General features: G+C 35.4%; 2 protein-coding genes across 4 annotated transcripts in view; both read left to right on the top strand.

Annotated features, from left to right (window-relative positions):
• The first annotated feature begins 1,289 nt into the window (after window positions 1–1,289).
• LOC122316388 (ATP-dependent DNA helicase PIF4-like) lies at window positions 1,290–2,036 on the top strand. The gene has a single exon (XM_043132910.1). The coding sequence runs from the start codon at window positions 1,290–1,292 to the stop codon at window positions 2,034–2,036; it is 747 nt and encodes a 248-aa protein (XP_042988844.1).
• A 10,164-nt stretch (window positions 2,037–12,200) lies between these two features.
• Window positions 12,201–22,056, top strand: part of LOC122314718 (calcium-transporting ATPase 3, endoplasmic reticulum-type) — a 54,082-nt gene continuing 44,226 nt past the window's right edge. Inside the window, exons 1-9 of one of the 3 annotated variants that reach the window (XM_043130275.1) lie at window positions 12,201–12,455; window positions 12,815–12,865; window positions 13,047–13,080; window positions 13,662–13,679; window positions 14,345–14,481; window positions 14,940–15,014; window positions 17,702–17,747; window positions 18,237–18,296; window positions 18,381–18,461. In XM_043130275.1, the coding sequence (XP_042986209.1) occupies window positions 12,423–12,455; window positions 12,815–12,865; window positions 13,047–13,080; window positions 13,662–13,679; window positions 14,345–14,481; window positions 14,940–15,014; window positions 17,702–17,747; window positions 18,237–18,296; window positions 18,381–18,461 (535 nt within the window). In that variant the 5' untranslated portion in view covers window positions 12,201–12,422. Of the gene's footprint in view, window positions 12,456–12,814; window positions 12,866–13,046; window positions 13,081–13,661; window positions 13,680–14,344; window positions 14,482–14,939; window positions 15,015–17,701; window positions 17,748–17,853; window positions 17,906–18,236; window positions 18,297–18,380; window positions 18,462–22,056 lie in introns of those variants that run through there. The other 2 variants (XM_043130276.1, XM_043130278.1) reach the window with 2 other exon arrangements.

The following is a 22,056-nucleotide window of genomic DNA, read 5'->3' as shown; positions in this document are numbered from 1 at the left end:
TAGAACAACTAAATCCACATGAAGAAGTTCAAAACTGCCCTGATTTAATTGCAAGAATCTTTAGAGCAAAATTAGAAGAATTGAAGATTGATCTATTTAAGCGAGAAATTTTTGGTAAGATTGCAGCATATGTTTATACCATCGAATATAAAAAACGAGGTCTACCACATGTTCATTTCTTAATTATACTTCAGAAAGACTGGAGAATTTATGCACCTGAAACTTTTGACGAAATTGTTTCAGCAGAAATACCTAACAAAACGAAAAATTTACATTTATATAAAGTCGTCCTTAGACACATGATGCATGGTCCTTGCGGAATATTAAATCCAGCCAATAGATGTATGGACAAAGACGGCATCTGTAAGAATCGATACCCCAAAAAATTTACAGCTAACACAACTGTTGAAACTGATTGTTTCCCATTATACAAACGTTCTAACAATGGAGTCATTGCTAGAATTAGAGGAAAAGATTTAGACAATCGGTGGGTTGTTCCATACAATCCGTATCTTGTTTCCAAATATAATTGTCATATTAACGTTAAGATTTGTTCTACAGTTAAAGCTGTTAAATATTTATACAAGTATATTTATAAAGGACATAATCGTGTTGCTTTCAATATCATTAGCAAAGAAAATAACTAACAAATTGACGAAATCGAACAATTTCAATAAGGAATATGGATTACTCCACTTGAAGCAATGTGGAGAATATACGGTTTCACGCTTAACGAAATATATCCATTAGTTTATAGTTTGCACCTACACCTAGAAGATCAACATTTGGTGTCTTTCCGTGCACACGAAGATCTAAACAATGTGTTAAATTCGTATACATCCAAAAAATCGATGTTGACAGAATTCTTTTATAGAAACCAAATTGACGAGAATGCACGAAAATTGTTGTATAGAGAATTTCCTGAAAAATTTGTTTGGGATTCACAATGTAGAATTTGGACTCCGAGGAAAAAAAAAACTATTATATGCCGAATTGTTACAGCCAATCCATTTGAAGGTGAAAGATATTATCTACGGATGTTATTGAATCATATCAGAGGAGCAACGTCATTTGAGAAATTAAGAACAGTTAATGGTGTTGTACTACTAACGTATTGTGAAGCAGCTACTTCTCATGGTTTGTTAAACAAAGATAGTAGCTTAGAAGATTGTTTAGAAGAAGCTTGTCTACATCCGATACCAAGTAGTTTAAGACACATTTTCTCAACAATTTTGGTGTATTGCAATCCTACAAACCCAAAAGAACTTTGGGAGCGATTTGAAAAAAAAATGTCTACAGATTTTCTTATAGGAAACGTGTTGTCAACAGTTGTTAGGAAGATGGTTCTACAAGATATTGCTTCCACACTAGAATCTATGGGAAAAGATATAAATATGTATCGTTTTGTTCCTGCCAATATATTTTACGGTCAAGATGAATTTACAAATAGAGAAATTGACGACAAACGAGTAGTCACAATTCCAACTGAAGATCTACTTGCATCACAAGTCCTAAATTCTGAACAAAAAAATACGTATGATTTGATATTGCATACATTAGTATCAAATGAAGCTGGTGCTTTTTTCGTTGATGGCCCTGCTGGTACCGGTAAAACTTTTCTATACAGAGCACTTCTGGCAGAAATTAGATCGAAAAATATGATAGCACTTGCAACTGCGTCATCCGGTGTTGCTGCCTCCATCTTACCTGGAGGACGAACAGCACATTCAAGATTTAAGATTCCATTAAATGCAGATAAAAGCAGCACATGTAATGTGAGTAAACAGGAAAATCTTGCTAAATTATTACGACTTGCAAAATTAATTATATGGGATGAAGCACTCATGTTTACAAAACATTCAATAGAAGCATTAGATAAAATGTTGCAAGATATTAATGATACAGATCTCCCTTTTGGTGGGAAAGTTATTGTTTTTGGTGGAGACTTTCGACAAGTATTACCTGTGATTTGTAATAGCACAAAAGAACAACAAATTGATTCAAGCTTAGCTTCTTCTTATTTATGGTCTATTTAAAAATAAATAAAATTAGCAAAAAATATGAGAGTCAGATTAGATCCAGATTTCTCGCATTATTTAATTGAAGTTGGCAATGGTAACGCACCCATAACTATTGACGAAAATATCAAAATTCCCAAAAAAATGACCATTCCCTATACTAATGATCTTGACTCTCTAAATTCTTTATTAGATGTTGTTTTTGGAAATATTTCTAACTATCCAGACAATTTAATAGAAATGTCAAATCGAGCTGTATTAACTCCAAAAAATCGGTCAGTTGATGAAAGAAATACTATTCTCATTAACAAATTCCCTGGCGACGTTGTACGATATTATAGCTTTGATGAAACAATAGATGTATCTGAACAAGGTATTATGGAAGATTTTTTAAATACATTGACACCGAATGGATTGCCACCACATGAATTGTTACTTAAAAGAAATTGTCCTATTATGTTAGTTAGGAATATTAATCCTTCAGAAGGTCTTTGCAATGGAACACGATTAACTTATTGCAATTTTAGTCGTAATTTGATCGATGCACAAATTTCATCTGGTCACCACAGTGGTAAAAGAGTTTTTATACCTAGAATTGCATTTTTACTAGAAACAACTGAAAATAACGGCTTCCCATTTAAGAGGACACAATTTCCTGTTAGGTTAAGTTTTGCAATGACAGTAAATAAATCACAGGGACAAACGTTAAATTCTGTCGGAATATACTTACCAGAACCTGTCTTTTCTTATGGACAGTTATATGTTGCACTTTCAAGAGCTAAGACTGCTGATTCGGTCAAAATGCTTATAAGACCAACGACAAGTGCTGTTTATGAAACAAGTTATACAAAAAACATTGTATATAGAAATCTTTTAAGATTAACAAATTCATTATAATATCATGCAAGTGTTCCAATTATTTTGATGTCTTTTGTAATATCATGTGAGTGTTCCAATTCTTTTATGTTATTATTATTCATATACTGTTTTTTTTTTCGTTTTATAATTCTATAAATTTTTCTGTTATATATTCATATTTGTTTGTCATCTAATTTTTAATTACAGTGAACATGCGGACCGTGTATACATCTGTTAGGGACATTACTCCAGCCACAAGAAATTGGAAGATCAAAATGATCGTTACAGAAAAGTCACCAAAACGTACGGCGCAAAATTCAGTAACAAAATACCAAAATTTGATACTTTTAGATTATGAGGTATTAAAATATTACTCTTCATTACTTATCATTATTTTGTGTATGGTTCAAAATTAAACAATTAAATTTATTCATTGTCTTCTTACAGGGAAATCGCGTGCAGGTAGTGATCTTTGGGAAAGACATCGATCTACCTAATGATACACTGTATATCTACCAATCATACTATATCGCAAATGCTTTGGTAAAAACAATGGATCCAAGGCATCAAAGAGGACCAAATCAGTTTCAATGGACAATAAACTCCAAGACCATTGTTGAAGAGATCGAAGAAGACGAGCCAGCACTTAGACCGCCAGAATATAACCTTGTTCCTTTGAATGAACTTGGCGTACACATAGACACAGATGCTGAAATAGGTAACTACTATATAAATGTCGATATTTTTATATAGTTCCCTCTCACTGCAAAGTAACAATTTCTTTTTTCCTAAACTAGATATTTTGGCACTTGCAATTCATATAAACCCACCAAATGAAGTGAATATGAACCATGGAAAATTGTTGATCCAAGAGATATACTTGATTGATCCAGGGTATGAACGTATATTGTCTCACATTGGTAAAATTTTTAGATTAATATATTATAATTGTTTTATTATGATGAATTTAACACCATTTATTATTTTTAATAGTCTAAAACTCCTGCGTTTAACAATGTGGAATCGCTTTGTTCATGACGAAGGCCGCGAAATTTCTGACCTTATTCTGGCAAAGCCGATTATTTTAGGAACACGGATCAAAGTTTCTTCTTATAATGGTACTTCCTGTTAATATTAACATTGTTGTTAATTGTACATCTTATACTTGTATATTTATTCATTCATGTTTATAATATAGGCCTATCGCTCTCATCAAGACCGACGAGTGTCTTTATTGTTGAACCCCTTCTTTCATCTTCTGTTGCATTACGTACATGGTAAATAACTTATTTAAATACACTATAAATTTAATGTTATTTTTTTCATTGTAAATCTTTCTTTGTTTCTATTGATGTTTAACTTTATTTACTAATTCAAATTTTCAGGGCAGCACAAAATGATAAATTGCTGGAAGAGATCATTGGAAATAGTTTTGGATCAGCTTCAAGTAGTTCTACCGATCCAATCATAAAAGTATCTGAAATCGCAGAAAAACTGATATCTGCTCCAGCAATGGTGGTATATATATATTTTTTTTAAAGCCAAATTTCTTATTTTAAAGAATACAGTTCATTTTTTCACTCTTTGGAATCGTTTAATTTTATTCTAAGTTTTTGGGACATGGAGATTGGAGGTTGGTTGGAATGAAATGGAGATGGAGGATGGAAATTTGCGAATTGTGTGTTGTGGATTTAGAACTGTGCATATGCTTCAATTTGAAACGTTGATTGTTTGTTGGATTTAATTTATGTAATAAGGGTGAATTTCGAATCCTTCTATACGGTATTGTTTAGATGTTGATTAGTGCACATAGTTATTTTGTCTTAATGCAGAGGTCCACATATTTGGTTAGAGGCAAATTTAGAATGGTTGATTTTCACCAGTCATTCCACTACGTATCATGCGAGAATTGCAACAAGGCAACTGGCTATGACCTCGGTGAAAACTTCATATGTTATAATTGCAAAAATGCAGCAATTGCACGGGCAAGGTAAACATTTTCCTCATATTTTGAAATTAAAAATTTTTACATGGTAGTTAAAACATTTTATTTGCTGATATCAACGAATGATAATTTATTTATTGCTGTTAGGTGTCGAGTTTACTTAGATGTGTATGATGATACCACATCGACACCCGTTGTTATTTTTGGATCTTTGGTAGAGGAAATTTTGGGATGCACAGCTGTTGATCTTATAGATCGTACAGACGAGGTTAAATCTATACATTTAAATACGTTTAAAAATTTTGATATATTATCTTTTTATATGTTTTTTCATTGTTACAGGAACATTTGCCTTATATTGAAAACATTGCAAACAACATTGGAAATAATGAGTGGATCGTAGTCTTAGGCGCGCAGATGAATGAATCTGGGAGGTTACACCACAACAAACTTATTGTATTATCTGTTAATAACGTCCCAGGAACAGCAGAATGAGTTTCCAGACTTTTCTTTTAAAACTTTTGACTATTGTAATATATAAGTACAGGGTACTCGTGTATAGTTGTAGTTATATTTATTAGAGTGCTGTATTATAGCAATGAATATTTTGCAAACAATATATATAATGTTTATTATGAAGAGGAATAAAAATGTTAAAATATAGATAAAATTCTGTCTATTTATAGCTAAATTGAAAAATTTTTAAATTGTTACATTTAAGAAAAATATCGACTGGGCACACCTGCATCGCACGTGCTGCTTGATGTGGCAAGTAGCAGCGAGACTGGATTTGGACTGTTTTGATTAGTCATTCGTCACCATATGAAAACCTCCATCAAAGTCGTTACTATGAGACGGTGATACATGAATTATCTGTACAAACACATGGGTCCCGTTATTTGGGGCCTCCATAAATTAAAAGCATCTCTCTTTTTTTCTCCTTTAATTTACGGTACTTTTAGAGATATATTTCTATGAATAATGTCACATGCATTCGATCCACAATAGTCGTGTTGGCTTTCTCATCTAAAATAGTAATTTCAGTATTAAATAATATTCTTATCTCTCTTATCCTTATCTCGATGTTTCTTCCTATATTATCTTTCTTTCTAATTACCTTTATCTTACTTTATAATGGTTCACAGAATCACACATATGAACTAATGAAAACAACTAATTAAATAAATAAATTAATCAATCAATCAAACAATTAATGCATTATTGATATGCCTGTGCTCGAGATATGTGTGATATCTTCCAAAGTCATCACCAAATCTTGCACTCGTGTCTAAAACAAAAGCAAACAATATATAAAACCAAATGAAAACCGGGTATGGGTATCCCAAGTGGGCAGCCCTAATTGAAATGATCTGTCATTTATTAAATGGATTCACGAAGTCTTTCCTCTTTTTCGTCTTTTATGCTTTTAATGAAAGGAGGTCAGGCTGCAGCGTTTTCAAAAACAAAAAGTCACTTCACAGACTAAGTGAAAAAAAAAACTCCAACTTGTTGTATTTGGGACACGTTAACCAATTAAATTTTTAAATATTTTTAATTTTTTTTATTTTTATTAAATATTTGGTTGTCGTTAACCTTAATTCCACTACTATTACTACATCACTCTTAATCATCCTCACCCCCGCCGCCCCCTTGCCCCCACTTCAATTTTTTGTTTATGAAAGCATGATATAAGAGTGACTCCATCCATGAATTAATATTGTAATGCATGAAATCGTAATTCGTAAAAGGATGACAGATTTTTTATTTTATTTTTTAGATAATTTAATTAAGATATCTTATTCCTTGAAAGCCGGAGAAAACATTATTACTGTTAGAAAACAGATTTGTGAAATATTTTTGAGAGCGAGAAAGAGGCTTTTAAAAATATTTATTTTCTCTAAATAAAGCAAAATTATTGTTGTTGATCAAGCCCTTTACGAAAATTTAAGAGATGGGTACCACTTATTTTGTTGTTAAGCGAAAGTTACCGCAGGAATTATAGACGTGAGGGACTCAAAGTTAGGATCAGGTTGATCATCCAAGTGGTGCTTGCTATCTTATAATTTTCATAAAGATAGATTAAAACTCTCATTTAGCAGTTAAAGAGTGTAGAGACTTTTAATGAGAGAGCAGTTAGATTTGATTAGAAAATAGGTGAGGCTGTCGGGAAAGAATCCAAAATTGATTGACGTGTTGAATTGAAGATTGCAAAAAATTAATGGAAACCGTTCAGTTATTTTTACTTCTCTCTCATTTTCTTTCTTTAACTTAGAAGTTTAAGCACAATTTTTATTTTTTATTTTTTTATTTTTTGCAATCTTTAATTAATCATAATTAATGTTTTTATATTTTTTTTGTTAAGACTAAATACCAATACTGTAATTCAATGATTGATTAATAATGAACGGGTAGTGTAATGTATTAAATATGATGTTATATCATGTTGATGATGTTGCGAGTAGAGTAGTTAATCTAGGGATCTAACGGGTCGAAGACATACTTAGTTGAGCATCCAAACAAGTCGTAATTCACCAAAAATCAAAACTGAAAACCGCTTTAAGGACGTCTGGTTTTCATTTGGTGGGAGAGAATCCACTTCTCAGCACAGATACATTGCATGTGGGTTTTCCTTGTGTGTATTGTCACGTACACAAACCTCCCACATTCTTCTCACGAAATAAAACTGTTCTCCATTGACCCACCCCGACTCCTATCATTTCGCTCCTCCACCTTCTCTTTTCTCTCACTTATTTTCTCTACTTTGTTTTGCCCTATCTCATAGAATTTGCATGTGAGTTTCCGTTTTTGTTGATAAAGTTCTGTACGAAGAGATTTTGGCCGTTGTCTTCTTTGGTTTTCTCTTTTTTGCTCTGTTTGGAGGGTTTTCTGATGGAAAACGGTGCGGATTCGACCTCCCAGGATTTTTTCAGCTGTACCCATGTCTAACATCTTCGGTTTCAGTGGTAAACTCTCGATTGCTTTAGAAAAACATAAATGATATACTTTAAGTGTTCTTCTAAATAACATACTCAATAAAGAATTCATTAAAATTAAGCTGTTAACCTCTCTCTCTCTCTCTCTTTTTCAACAAAAACGGTGATCCTCTGTTTTAGACCAGACAACACTGATCCGTAAGATTTTTACAAGTCTTCTGTAACTGTTAGGCGCCGCAGCTATGATACTACATCGCTCTTCTGTATCTGTCAGGTGCCGCAGCTATGATGCTACATCTCTTGTCTCTCTAGCATCTCTTGTCTCTTGTAGAGAGATGCTTCATGAAAGATGTTATGAAGCAATAAAGTGATACTTTGTCATAATTTTCTCTATAAAAGAATTATTCAGCTCATCTTCTTTCGCATCTTATCTTCTTCATTTTTCTAAATTTAGTTTGCATTCTTACTCTGTAATCTCTTTCTGCTTTCTCACTTTGCAATAGCTCAGCAATCTTCTCATTACCAATATATGAGGTATTCTGCACCTCGTTCACCAGTTATTTCTGCTTCTTCTGTAGGTGCTATAGTGCAATCCAATAATGATCTGACTAATAAGTCAGATAATGAAATTATCTACGAGCTTGTGAGTCTCGGTATCCGATACTCATCAACTCTTGTCACATATTCTCAGCGACTACAATCTAGGACTGGTGGGATTGACAAACTCCACGAAAATATTTTTATCCTTCAACGGCTTCTTATGGAGTCCAACATGAAGATAGAAGCACTAAAGCGAGAGAATGGAGATTTAAAATCTTTGTTTAACTCTTCTTTTCGAGTGACTACTCCTTTAGATAGGAAATGCATGCAGATTTTTGAAGAGCAAGAGCATTTAAAGATTGAGGCAAAGAGCCTCAAATTTCTGTAATTTTGTTTTGTGATAATAAAATAATACTTCACAAATATTTATATTTGTGTTTCTATCTTCTGTTAGATCTTCTATGTGTTCCATTTTATTTCTCCTTTAATAATGCACAATTTCTTACAAAACCGTAATATGAATCTGAAATACTAATTGTATTTAAGAGATTGTATTTTAGATCTAATAATTTCATTTATCTCCTCCATGAATGTTCTCTAAATTCCAGCTGAAGCTTCTCATTTTACAAATTTTGTTGGTTATAGTTCACTTGTAAAATCTTTGCTTGTTATTTAAAAAAATTCCACGGGATCAAGATATCAACAATCATGACAGTGCTGCTGCTCTCCTTCTAAACAGGTTGATTCACATGAATAACCTCATTTGCTTCAGTATACTAAATGAGATGTACTTATTTCTTCTGTTCTTTATTTGAGAGATTGGAAACCTATTTGCTTTATTTACTAATTTAAATTTTCAAGGCAGTACAAAATGATAAATTGCTGGAAGAGATCATTGGAAATAGTTTTGGATCAGCTTCAAGTAGTTCTACCGATCCAATCATAAAAGTATCTGAAATCGCAGAAAAACTGATATCTGCTCCAACAATGGCGATATATATATATATATTTTTTTTAAAGCCAAATTTCTTATTTTAAAGAATACAATTCATTTTTTCACTCTTTGGAATCGTTTAATTTTATTCTAAGTTTTTGGGACATGGAGATTGGAGGTTGGTTGGAATGAAATGGAGATGGAGGATGAGAATTTGTGAATTGTGTGCTGTGAATTCAGAACTGTGCATATGCTTCAATTTGAAACGTTGATTGTTTGTTGGATTTAATTTATGTAATAAGGGTGAATTTCGAATCCTTCTATACGGTATTGTTTAGATGTTGATTAGTGCACATAGTTATTTTGTCTTAATGCAGAGGTCCACATATTTAGTTAGAGGCAAATTTAGAATGGTTGATTTTCACCAGTCATTCCACTACGTATCATGCGAGAATTGCAACAAGACAACTGGCTATGACCTCGGTGAAAACTTCATATGTTATAGTTGCAAGAATGCAGCAATTGCACGGGCAAGGTAAACATTTTCCTCATATTTTGAAATTAAAAATTTTTACATGGTAGTTAAAACATTTTATTTGCTGATATCAACGAATGATAATTTATTTATTGCTGTTAGGTGTCGAGTTTACTTAGATGTGTATGATGATACCACATCGACACCCGTTGTTATTTTTGGATCTTGGCAGAGGAAATTTTGGGATGCACAGCTATTGATCTTATAGACCGTACAGACGAGGTAAAATCTATACATTTAAATACGTTTAAAAATTTTGATACATTATCTTTTTATACGTTTTTTCATTGTTACAGGAACATCTGCCTTATATTGAAAACATTGCAAACAACATTGAAAATAATGAGTGGATCGTAATTTTGGGCGCGCAGATGAATGAATCTGGGAGGTTACGTCAAAACAAACTTACTGTATTATCTGTTAATAACGTCCCAGGAACAGCAGAATAAGTTTCCAGACTTTTCTTTTGAAACTTTTGACTATTGTAATATATAAGTATAGGGTATTCGTGTATAGTTGTAGCTATGTTTATTAGAGTGTTGTATTATAGCAATGAATATTTTGCAAATAATATATATAATGTTTATTATGAAGAAGAAGAAAATTGTTAAAATATAGATAAAATTCTGTCTATTTATAGCTAAATTAAAAAATTTTTAAATTGTTACACTTAAAAAAAATATTGATTAGACACACGTGCATCGCACGTACTGCTTTATTAGTATATATATATACACACACTTCACTGGGTTCAGTCCAAAAAAAACCACGCCTCTAGTCTTGATCGGAAATCGAAATTCCAAAGTATATATGGACCGGACCGATATTTGGTCGGTTTCCCAGTCCGGACTAAATAACTTTCACCCGTAAGAATCTAGATTCATAGGTTTGAGACCCTTATTGGGCCCCCAACGTGAGCGGGTAACTGCTCCCTTTTCTAAATAATTAATTTTGGGGCAATTCGAAGCATTTCTGTATGGCGTGAATTTTTCCGTAACTAACCTCTTAGATCAAGCTTTCTGGAGATTAAATAATCAAAAATTTTATGTGTAATTATTTATATATATATTTTATTAATATGTATATTAAAAAAATAATTTAATCAATCATATTAATAAAATAAATAAAAAATATATAAAAATGACTATACGTAATATTATTCATTTGTAACACGTTATAAAATGTGAGTTGAAGAATACTATATTCTCAATTAAGTAAATATACTGATATTAATATTGAGTCTTTGTACATTATTGTATTTGAATTATATGGATAAATAACAAGAAAGTAATTTATTATTATTATTGTTTAGTTCAAATATTTTCCTTTTTAGATAAAGTTATTCCGAATAATCAATAAAGATTACTGCTACTCTGGACCATCTAAAACTCACCGCATAGATTATCATCTTGATGTGGCATGACCAAGTAGTGCCACATAGTTTATTAAAAACACAAAACAATATATTCAAACCAAAATGGTGTTAAAAAATACAAAAAAGATGAAGATTGAACCTCTAGGTTTCCTCTATTCTTTTGATATTTGTATTTTTTTTATTTTATTCATTAACCTATGTGATGCCTTGTCAAGAGAGTTATATGAGAAATAAATTTTAGACAACTAAGTATCATTATTAAGAAAATAACTGCTACATATATAAAAAAAATTAAATAAAAGTAAACTTTTAAATTGACGTGTTATGAAATCTATTAGATATTCTTTACAGGTAATTTTACAATTTGATGTTCTATATTAAATTGCATTAATTTATAATTTTTTATGTAATTATTTTTTAACTAACAAATTTATAATTAAGGAAGACATACAAATTTGGTTGAACAAGAATCACATCTCAAAGTTGAAGTTATCGTAAATTATGGTGTTTATTTTTCTCCAAAAAGGCCCAGCCCGGCCCAAGGTTTGCCCCACACTTCTATTGGAGCAAAAGCAAACGGGTTTCACGTGTTAGACACGCCGTAAACCGTAGTACCCGCACGTGCAACGCAAGCCTTAGTTTGATTATTAAATTTAACTGAAATTAATTTAATTTTAAATTAAATTTAATATCTAAATACTCAATTTTTAAATTATTAAATTCATTTCGATTTAAAATTTATTTAAACGTGAAACTCATAATATTTTTCAATTCAATAATCTTTTATGTGTGAGATTCATAATTTTTTTAATTTTTTATAAATATTTTTAAACTCGTATCAATATTTAAATATATTTAAATTTATATTAGATGTGCTTTATATAATTTATTTCATAAATTTAACTTATTATTATTTATAAAAAAATTTAATTTAATATTTAAATATTATTTAAAGTTGTGTTTAAATAATGAGATAATTTTAAATATTTTATAAATAATAAAATTTATGTAAAAGATAATAATAAAATAATAAATAAAAGTGAGGGAACCAATGCACCCTACCAAAGGCGAATCGCTCCCGATTCCGGACAATCTCTCCAAGAAAGATCAGTGGAGCGTGGACCCAAAGAAACACACCAAAACTACCTTCTTAGTACGTCAGACCAACTGATAACACCCACTATCCAGAAGAAAACATCAATTCATCGCAAAGGAGGCCATCCACGAGGCAGAGGTTTTTCTCGCTCTGAAATCCCCCTCCCCCCGATTCAAACCCTCCGTTCAATGGAGGACGCCTACGCCAGATCTGCTACTGAGGTAACCCGCAGCCCCCCCCTTCCCCCACGTTATTCGCTTCGACAATATTAGCGGATATGAAAATATTAGCGGATATGAAAATTTGACAATGAGAAAGATATTTGGAGATTGCCTCGGCAATTGAACGGAGTGCAAGGACTCAACTCCTTGCTCACTCTTTCTTTCTTCCGCACGATTAACATTGGATTCGGATTTCTATTTATCTTTCGTTCTCCTCACCGGTTTCTGACGGTTTGAACGCGAATCCGGTCTTCTTGAAGCGGAAACATGCTAGTGACATTGGCCTCTAGACTGTTACTATTCTAGTAGTTTTCGGGGAATTCTGACACTTCTGTTTTGTCGGTCTTTTTGTGCGTCAGGTCTTGGATTTATTCGGGGTGGACCCGGCCCAAGGTCTTAGCGAAGATCAGGTTTGCAGAAATATGTTTCCTGACCAGACTTAATGGTGTCTTTTGTACAATCTGAAATTTTAGTTTAGTGATCGAAGTTTAATCTTTTGCGGTTTATTTTAGATTTGGTCCGTATTTGTGGTTGAATTTAAGGTTTGGATTTATTTTCTACAATAGATTTTTTTTTTTTTTTTGTTGGTAGGTTGCGCAACATGCTAGACTTTATGGCAAAAATGGTACGTCTTCCGTTCCCAACGCTCATCCTGATACTTTCAGATCCAACATGGCAACGTGCTCCGATCGCAATCATTTGGTTTATGTGCTCTCTTTGTGTGGTGTTTCATATCAATTAATAAGAATTGGATTAATGTTCCATGTATCAGGAACCATGTAAAATACTTTTACAAAAATTCTATGTGTAGTCATTTGTGCGTATTTTTTTGTGCACTTTATTGATGTGATTAGTTGAGTATTAAAAAAAATTGATGCAGCCAATCACATCAGTGGAGTGCGCAGGGAGTATGCAAAAATGACTATACGTAGCATTATTCATATTTTTAATGTTGGTGGTTCTCAAGTTGTGCTAAAACAAAATGTGCTCAACAATTTTATTGATCACCAGTAACCGGAACCGGGGCACTGGTCAGCTGAGTGTAGGAGTTTATGTCCTCATGTGTCCTAATTTAATTTGCAGTTGTGTTATAAGCCATGCCAAGTGTGAAATCTGTATTTGTTACTTTTTTTTTCCTAATGCTTTTTTTTTTCCTTCTTTCTTTCCTCTCTCTCTATGGTTGCATGATTCACTAATGGTCTACAGTGCTGCCTGAAGAGAGAAGTAAGTGCACTATGCTTGTCCTTCTTCCGCAGCCCCCTCTCCATTTAAATATACTTTAAGTTCAGCTATGCATTGTTTCTGTATTGTTTGTACTATTTCCTTCCTCAGGATTTATGTGAATTTTCGATTTACATTACAGTTGTAACTGATATGAAACAATATAGAATATATGGTCCTACTTCCCCAGATCTTATCGTGCCCCTATATCTGTATCTTACTCACAACTCATTATCAATTTGTATGCTTTAAAAAACAAGCGAAACACTTGAAACTCAAAATCTTGTAAATAGGTTAAGGGGAAGAACAAGAAAGTGAGATTGTTATAATTCACACGATTCCCTCAATGGCTATAGGCTACCAACTGGGAGATACTCAAACCTAAAAATCGTTGAAATATTCTTCCGTGTGTATGAGAACTTGAGGTTGATTATTCTCAAAATAGATGGGCACTTTCCTTTTTCCATTATCCAAAGTACATGAGAGGTTTATATAATGGAAGTGTAGTCATTTAAGTTACCATGCTATCCTTAGGTTCAAACCTTCTTCTCTTGGCCCACCTAGGGTACTTCAGTTATCTAGAGATGAAAATTCTTTACTTATTAAAAAAAAGTTATCTAGAGATGAAAATTCTTACTAGCTAAATCTTATATATTTTGCACATGCAGGGGCGCCCTTCTGGAAGTTGGTTTTTAAACAGTTTGACGACTTGCTTGTTAAGATACTGATTGTTGCAGCACTTGTTTCATTCATTTTGGCTCTGATTAATGGAGAGACGGGCCTAACGGCGTTTTTGGAGCCTTCTGTACGATACATTATGATTCGAATTTGATTAGCTGATTCCTTGTTAGGATTTTCTGAAATATGATCGAGTAGTGCTTTGATGCATGTTCACCTTTCCCCTCCAACCACTCCAGCTTTTGGAACATGTTCTATTTCTTTGGTTCCAACCTTCATATCGATTATATATTTGTATACATGAAGTCGATTAGTTTGAACTGTTGAATATTTGCAATAGCTTAAAGATTTGACATGTTCCTTCATCTAACAAGAGTCTTTGTCAAGACTCTTAGTTGAAGTTGATTATGCATGACGTACACAACAATTTTATTGACATGTAAGATGAGAAAATGGGAATTTGTCTGTCCTTGACTCTATCATGTGGTATGAATATGATGTGTGTATTCAGCTAGACATTTTTGCATTTGAAGTTAGATGGTCTGTGGTCTTAACTTTTTTCTGTTTATATTGCTACTTGTGCAGGTTATCCTGATGATATTGGCTGCAAATGCAGCAGTAGGAGTAATAACAGAAACAAATGCTGAAAAGGCCCTTGAGGTAAGTCATGCAGTACTACATTTTCTACACTGCATCATTACTTGGAAACATCTGGAGAAGACTTCCTAGTCCATAGGTTGCTTCTATCAAGCAACAGCTGAAGCTTCCTTTGATAAGTTCGCTGTCAATGCTGGTTCAAGTTATATACTGTTGTTCTCCATGTGTCAATCAAGACTTGTATAAGTCATTTGAACTATCATAACATTAAAAGACCTTAAAATCCACTGACTCTCTCTCTCTCTCTCTCTCTCTCTCTCTCTCTCTCTCTCTCGCACACGACTGTTCTTTTAAATTTTTGGAACAAAAAAATTGAATTTATTATGTGCAGAGTGACCAAAATGGATTGTAAATAGACAAAGGTGATGGTTTGAGTATAAATTTCTAAGCCTTCTTAGGATAACTTTGCTTATCTAGATACCCCCATATGATGGTTCTTAGCTAGTTGAACTTTGTGAATTCTACCAATGGAATCTTTATATTGGGGAGTACTTGATTCTTTGATTAGGTAAATCTAAGCCCATAAAAAATCTTAGGTGTTTACAAGTTTTCGTTGAGTTTCTGAACGTGGGGCTAGAGGGTAGATGGACAATGAGGTTTTGTGGGTTACATTTCCCAGAGATGCACAAGATTGGGAAATTGATTTTTTTCAGTGTTCTTTGACCTTGTGTACTCCCAGCAATTTGTTGGGGAGAGGCGAAGACAAGATTTTCTGGTGCCCCTCTAAGAAAGGGATATTCACAGTCCGCTCTTTCTACCAAGCCATGGCCACGCACAACACAAATCCATTTCTATGGAAGAGCATTTGGAAGACAAAGGCATCTCTAAAGGCAACATTTTTTGTATGGACAACTTCTTTGGGGAAGATCCTCACTCTAGACAATTTGAGGAAATGTCGAATCATAGTCATTGATTGGTTTTATCTGTGCAAGAATACTAGAGTAGTATTTTTATTTGTATATGTAGATGATATTATCATCTCTGGTTTGAATGGACTTTTTATTCAAAAACTCAGCAACATTTTCATAATGTGTTTCATAGGAAGGATCCTGGGGATCTTACCTACTTTCTAGGGTTGGAAGTTAGGTCTCAACCACATGGTTTATTTCTCAATCAACACAAGTATATTCAAGACCTAATTCAATTAGGGACTTTGAAAGATACTTCTCCAGTTGATACTCCTCTGGAGGTGAATGTTAAGTATAGGAAAGATGAAGGTGAACTTCTCCCGGATCCTACCCTATGCCTTAAGTTGGTTGGCAGCTTGATTTATCTCACCATCACACTCCCTGATATTTCCTATGTTGTCCACACTGTTAGAAGGTTCATGGATTCTCCTCGACATTTCATTTTGTCGCTGTTCGTTGGATTATTCGCTATCTACTTGTGACTCCTAATCGTGGACTGTTTTTTCCTAAGGGTTATTCTCTTCAATTAGTTGCCTACAGTTATGCAGATTGGGCTGGATGTTTGGACTCTAGACGTTCTACTACTAGATGGTGTGTCTTCCTTGGGGATTCTCTTATCTCTTTGAAGTGTAAGAAGCAAGATTGTGTATCTAAGTCATCTACAGAGGTTGAATATTGGGCAATGTTTGCTGCATGTTTGGAAATTATGTGGTTGCGTGGTATTCTTTCAGAACTTGGCTTTGCACAGGCACATCCCACGCCTCTTCATGGTGATAGTAGAAGTGCCATTCAAATGGTAGCCAACCTAGTTTTTCATGAACGTATGAAGCACATCGAGGTTGATTGTCACTATATCTGAGATGCCTATGAGTCTAAAGCTATCGTTCTCCATTATGTGTCCATTGAACACAAAGTAGCTGATATCTTCACCAAAGTTTCGACTCGACAATGGCATCAATACCTAGTTAGCAAATTGCTGCTAGTCGACTTCCTAGCATCAATTTGAGAGAGGGTATCAAAGGAAAACTAGTGTTTTCTTTACTAAGTTGCGGCTAGGGTTACATGACAGCTAATCTCCTACTTTACTGGGATGCAGTGGAACTGAAATTCAAATAGATTAGGATTTATTTTCTAATCTTATCTTGTATTTAAATTAAACTTGTACATATTTAGATAGGATAAAGTCAGGTTAGTTTAGATAGAGATAAAGATGTAGTTTGTTGAGATTCAAATTGAATTCTCAATCTTATCTTTGTAATTATTTTTTGAACTATTTTTTTTTTTTATAATGAGAAGGAAGTACCTAAAAGAGGTATTCGGCCAAATCTGACATGTTGACCATCTATTACGACATTGTGATATTGCCATGACTTTGTAGAATAAAGTCTTTGCTCGGTTGGGACCAGCTTGGGTGATGCTGAGAGGGGTAAGTGACCTCCTAGCTTCTTCGAGAGGCATTTAGGCAACTCTCAAATTGCATCAATATGGAAGATGGTCCCAACATGCCTATGGTGGTGTATTTGGAGGGAGAGGAATTCCTTGTATCACTAAACTAGCACGTTTAGGCGTTGCTCTTGTATATGTCCCACATGATCTGGCTCTTGTTTACTCTTTTGATCAATATAAATTTGTTTATTTACTTATAAAAAAAATTGTTTATCAATAAAAAAAAAAATGTAATGCCTGTCTTTGTTTAGCGTTTTCCTCAATCCCCACTAATCTAAAATTTGTACCTGCAGCTTAAGCTCATTTTGACACCCCTAGTTATTTCTTTTGTTGTAGGAGCTACGTGCCTACCAAGCTGATATTGCAACGGTACTTCGAAATGGTAAATTAAACAACTGAAGTAACAACTGTATGAATATATATCTGGTTATGATTTGATAATATGATTTACTGGATGGATCTGATATATAGTATATTTTTGTTTCCAGAAATTTTTCTATTTGGAGCATAAGTATAGGCTTCATACTACAAAATCACATGGTAGTATACCATTTTCATGTGATTTATGCCATTGGAAACTTTACATTATGATTAAATGTTTACCGTATTGATTGGGATTTTTGGCAATTAATGTGTACTGTTGTTTTGCTTTGGCTTAAACTGGGAAGCCTTTTTATTGGTCTTATGTTGCTATAGAGGCATACGGATATTGTTTTCTAATTTGACTTGAAACTTTATAGCATGTGCTTGTTTATCATCCATGGCAGCAGTCTTTCACACTTCTTTGTGGAATTGCTTGAAGCCTGCCAGTTTGTCTTTTAATATATCATTTCTTTTCACTGGGTCTTCATGTAAAAACTCTCTGTTGTAGGTTGCTTCTCCATACTTCCAGCAACAGAGCTTGTTCCAGGGGATATTGTAGAAGTTAGTGGTATGCAAATAGGTTTATATCAGCACATAAATTATCAAAAAATTAAAGGACTTATCCCTTTTTTGTGGTCTGTAAACTGAATAGTGGGATGCAAAGTTCCAGCTGATATGAGGATGATTGAGATGCTAAGCAATCAATTGCGCGTTGATCAGGCAATTCTGACAGGTATTTCTGTTTACTATATCACATTTTGTGAATTAATAAGGTTATTTCGTTAACTGGAAATTGAAGCTTGTTGACTGCCCCCTCCCCTCCCAGTGGGAAGATTTACTCAAAAAAGAAAAAAAATGTTTCAGTTTCTTACATTGTCAACCTGGTCCATGGAATATCTTGTTTTTTAATTATGCTTTGACACCTTTTGCGGACTTTGCTATCAGATTTGTGGAATGAGGTTTGTTGATAGATTGTTTGTAATATGAGAAGCTTCCCCTGGGATTAGTTGGGACTTTGTTCTCGGACACCTAGTGCCAATAAAAAAAAAATTAATATGATAAGCTTTATTAGGGATTCAAGAAAATTAAGGTCAAAGAATGGTGTGGTCTAAGGAATTAGTAACAGAGTCTAAACTCATTGTGCTCGCGAAGGAGGGAGGTAATATGCGCATCTCAGAGCAGGGATGGAAGGCGAGACATGAGATGCTGGTGGGGCTCAATACGTCTTTATGGTTCATAAAAGCACTGGATGATTGTTTGAAGGAGGGGAAGGAGGTGTACTTAGTGGTTAGGGAAGGTTATCGTAGTTTTGTTGCACAACGATGTGCGAATACTCGAGGTCGTTTTCTATCGATAGCAGAGTATGACCAGGTAGGAAGAAATGGCTTACTCTGTTTCCCGGCAGGAGAAGAAGGGTGGGGGTGGAGAAGGTTGATGGAGCTAGTATCGAAGATGGTGCAGCTGTCCGGAAGAAGGGGTGTCTCCACAGATGGGGCTCAGGTTCATGGAGGGGGAAGGAAGAGTAATGTCTTCAATCGGTCGTTTAAGGAGGTTCTAGCGGCGTCGGGGCCTAGTCACGAGCTGAGGAGGGATGAGGCAGGTAAGGGCTACATTGACAGGGAGGTGTGTAGAGCCCCTCATTTGGTACGGGGTGTAGAGAGTGGTAGGTGGAAGTATGGGCAGGTGGCGTGGGAGACAAGCAGAAGGTTGACGGATTTACAGGGACAGGTGAGGAAACTGCAAAAGGAAATGGAGGTGGTACGTGGTCTCGTCGGGCTGAAACAGGAAAGGGGAGGGAAATCGCATGCAGGAGGGGGGGGGGGGGAAAGGGAGTTGGGCTTTTCTGGAGTAAAAAGGCTGGGCCTAGGACCCAGCCTAGGGCTGCAGTCCATATCGGGGGGTTAAACCCGATTGGAGAGGTGGATAAAGCGCAGCCCAAGGGCCATGTTAGTCTCGACCCCGGATGCCGGGACAATAAGGAGGGTGGGTCTGGGTCTGGGCCATCCCAGCCCAGCCCCTTGGAACCGAATGGAAGCCCTGGAACTCAGGCGGATTACCCGTAGCCTTTAGATGGGTCAGGTCACGATTCTGTTGAGCGTATACTAGAGACGCTGCTGCAAAGCTCGCCGATGGTGGAAAGGAGGGAGGCGAGCCCATAGACAACGCCGACGACGGCGATGGACCATTCCGATGAGGTCCCGCCGGTGAGGTTGGAACAGTGCGAAATGCAGAAGCTGTCGGGGGGCCTGCAGTTGATTCTGGAGAGCAGTTTTTAGTCTAAGGAAAGCCAGAAAGTGCCGATATGCATGGAGAAGCTGGATTTAGTGCCGATGGAAGAGCAAGATCGAGTTGTAATGGATTCAGATTCAGGGGAGGAAGAGGGGGAGGGATCGGAGGATCTAATGCTATCGGTGGATGGGGACTTGGTGTTACCTGATGTCAGTGGCCAGTTGGGGTTGGAAGATATCTCTTTTGAAGATGATATTCACGGATTCCAGAACTGTAGGAGGGAGGATCTTGTACCTTTGAATTTCTATTTTCCGGATCAATCGAAAGTGTTGGATTGGGTCTTTCATAAGGTAAGAGAGATCCAAAAATTCGTGGGGATAGATTGTGACGGATACGAGGAGCAATTTATGGCACTGCTCACAGCGATTGAGGTTGGGCATAATCAAAAGGAAAAGTCTAGTTGCAAGCACACTTGTGCACTAATATGTGCACCAATTTATTGTGATCGGTCAAAAAGTAGATTTTATTGAAAATAGTGCTAATTTAAATTTTAAATATGAAAGAATCAGTATTGGTACACAGATTAGGACACGACTTTGCTTGTATGTAGCAAAACTCTAATAAAAAAACAAAGGCCAATCGAAGAAATAGCGGGAACTGAGAAGATTGACGTGGTCCATGAATATGGAGGGCAGCTCCAGCAGGGGTAGAGTGAAAGGCAAGGGGCTGGTTGCTCCCCAATGAAGCCTAAAATTGTTTCTTGGAATGTTCGTGGGCTTAATGAGATTAATAAGCGCCTACGGATTAGGAACATGCTTCGGGAGTGGAAGGTGGATATAGTATGCTTGCAAGAGACAAAATTGAAGATGATTGATAGGAGGATTGTGAGGAGTTTATGGAGTGGAGTACATGTGGATTGGGCATTTTTGGCATCTAACGGAGCGTTGGGTGGGGTGTTGGTGTTGTGGGATAGGCGGGTGGTGGAGAAGATAGATGAGTTTATTGGACAGTACATGGTAGCTTGTTTGTCTAAGTGTGTGTCCGATGATTTTCTATGGGCCTTTGCAGGTGTATATGGCCCCAATGTAGACATGGATAGAAGATTACTGTGGGAAGAATTAGCCGGGGTTTATACTTGGTGGGATCTTCCATGGTGCATTGGGGGAGATTTTAACGTTGCAAGATTCTATAGTGAAGTTGATGGAAGTAGAAGAATGAGGCCAGCCATGGAGGAGTTCTCGGAATGTATTTTTGATCTGAATTTGGTAGACTTGCCACTAGCCGGGGGTACCACTACTTGGTCTAACAATCAGTCATGGTCGCGATTGGATCGTTTCCTAATTTTACCAGAATGGAAAAGCCATTTCCCGGATGTATGGCAAAAGCGTTTGCCCCGGATAGGGTCAGACCATTGGCCCATTATGTTGGATTGCGGAGGGTTATGTAGTGGTCGGCAGCCTTTCAAATTCGAAAATATGTGGCTTAAATTTGAAGGTTTTGTGGATAGGGTCAGACAGTGGTGGTCTTCCTACCAGTTCCAAGGTACGCCCAGTTTCATTTTTTCTGGCAAGTTGAAAGCTCTTAAAAGAGATTTAAGAGTATGGAACATGGAGTCATTCGGAAATGTAGGGGAAAACAAAAAAATAAAGATGCTGGAAATTCAAGAGATTGAGAGGCTTTAGGCGGTACAACCACTTTCACAGGAAGAATTAGGTCGGAAGGCTGAGTTGATTGCTGATGTCGAGAGGTTGATACTTCTAGAAGAGGTGTCATGGCGCCAAAAGTCTAGGGCATTATGGTTGCGGGAAGGAGATAGAAGCGCAAGGTTTTTCCACAGAATTGCAAACTCGCATAGAAGAAACAACAATATTGAGATGCTGAAAATTGAAGGGGTGGAGTGTAGAGATGAACAGGCAATTCACAATCATATAGTTGACTTCTATGAGAAGTTACTTGCAGAGCAAGCGGGATGGCGGCCTCCTTTGAATGGTATGGTTTTTGATACTATCAAGCCGAGTGATGTGTTACGATTGTAGAGGGAGTTCCAGGAGGTAGAGGTTTATAAGATAGTGAAGAAAATGACCAGGGACAAAGCTCTA

The sequence above is a fragment of the Carya illinoinensis genome, chromosome 7 (assembly GCF_018687715.1).
Source record: "Carya illinoinensis cultivar Pawnee chromosome 7, C.illinoinensisPawnee_v1, whole genome shotgun sequence".
NCBI classification, from domain to species: domain Eukaryota; kingdom Viridiplantae; phylum Streptophyta; class Magnoliopsida; order Fagales; family Juglandaceae; genus Carya; species Carya illinoinensis.
The sequence above is the reverse complement of the archived record's forward strand: the minus strand, read 5'-3'. Positions and strand labels throughout refer to the sequence as shown.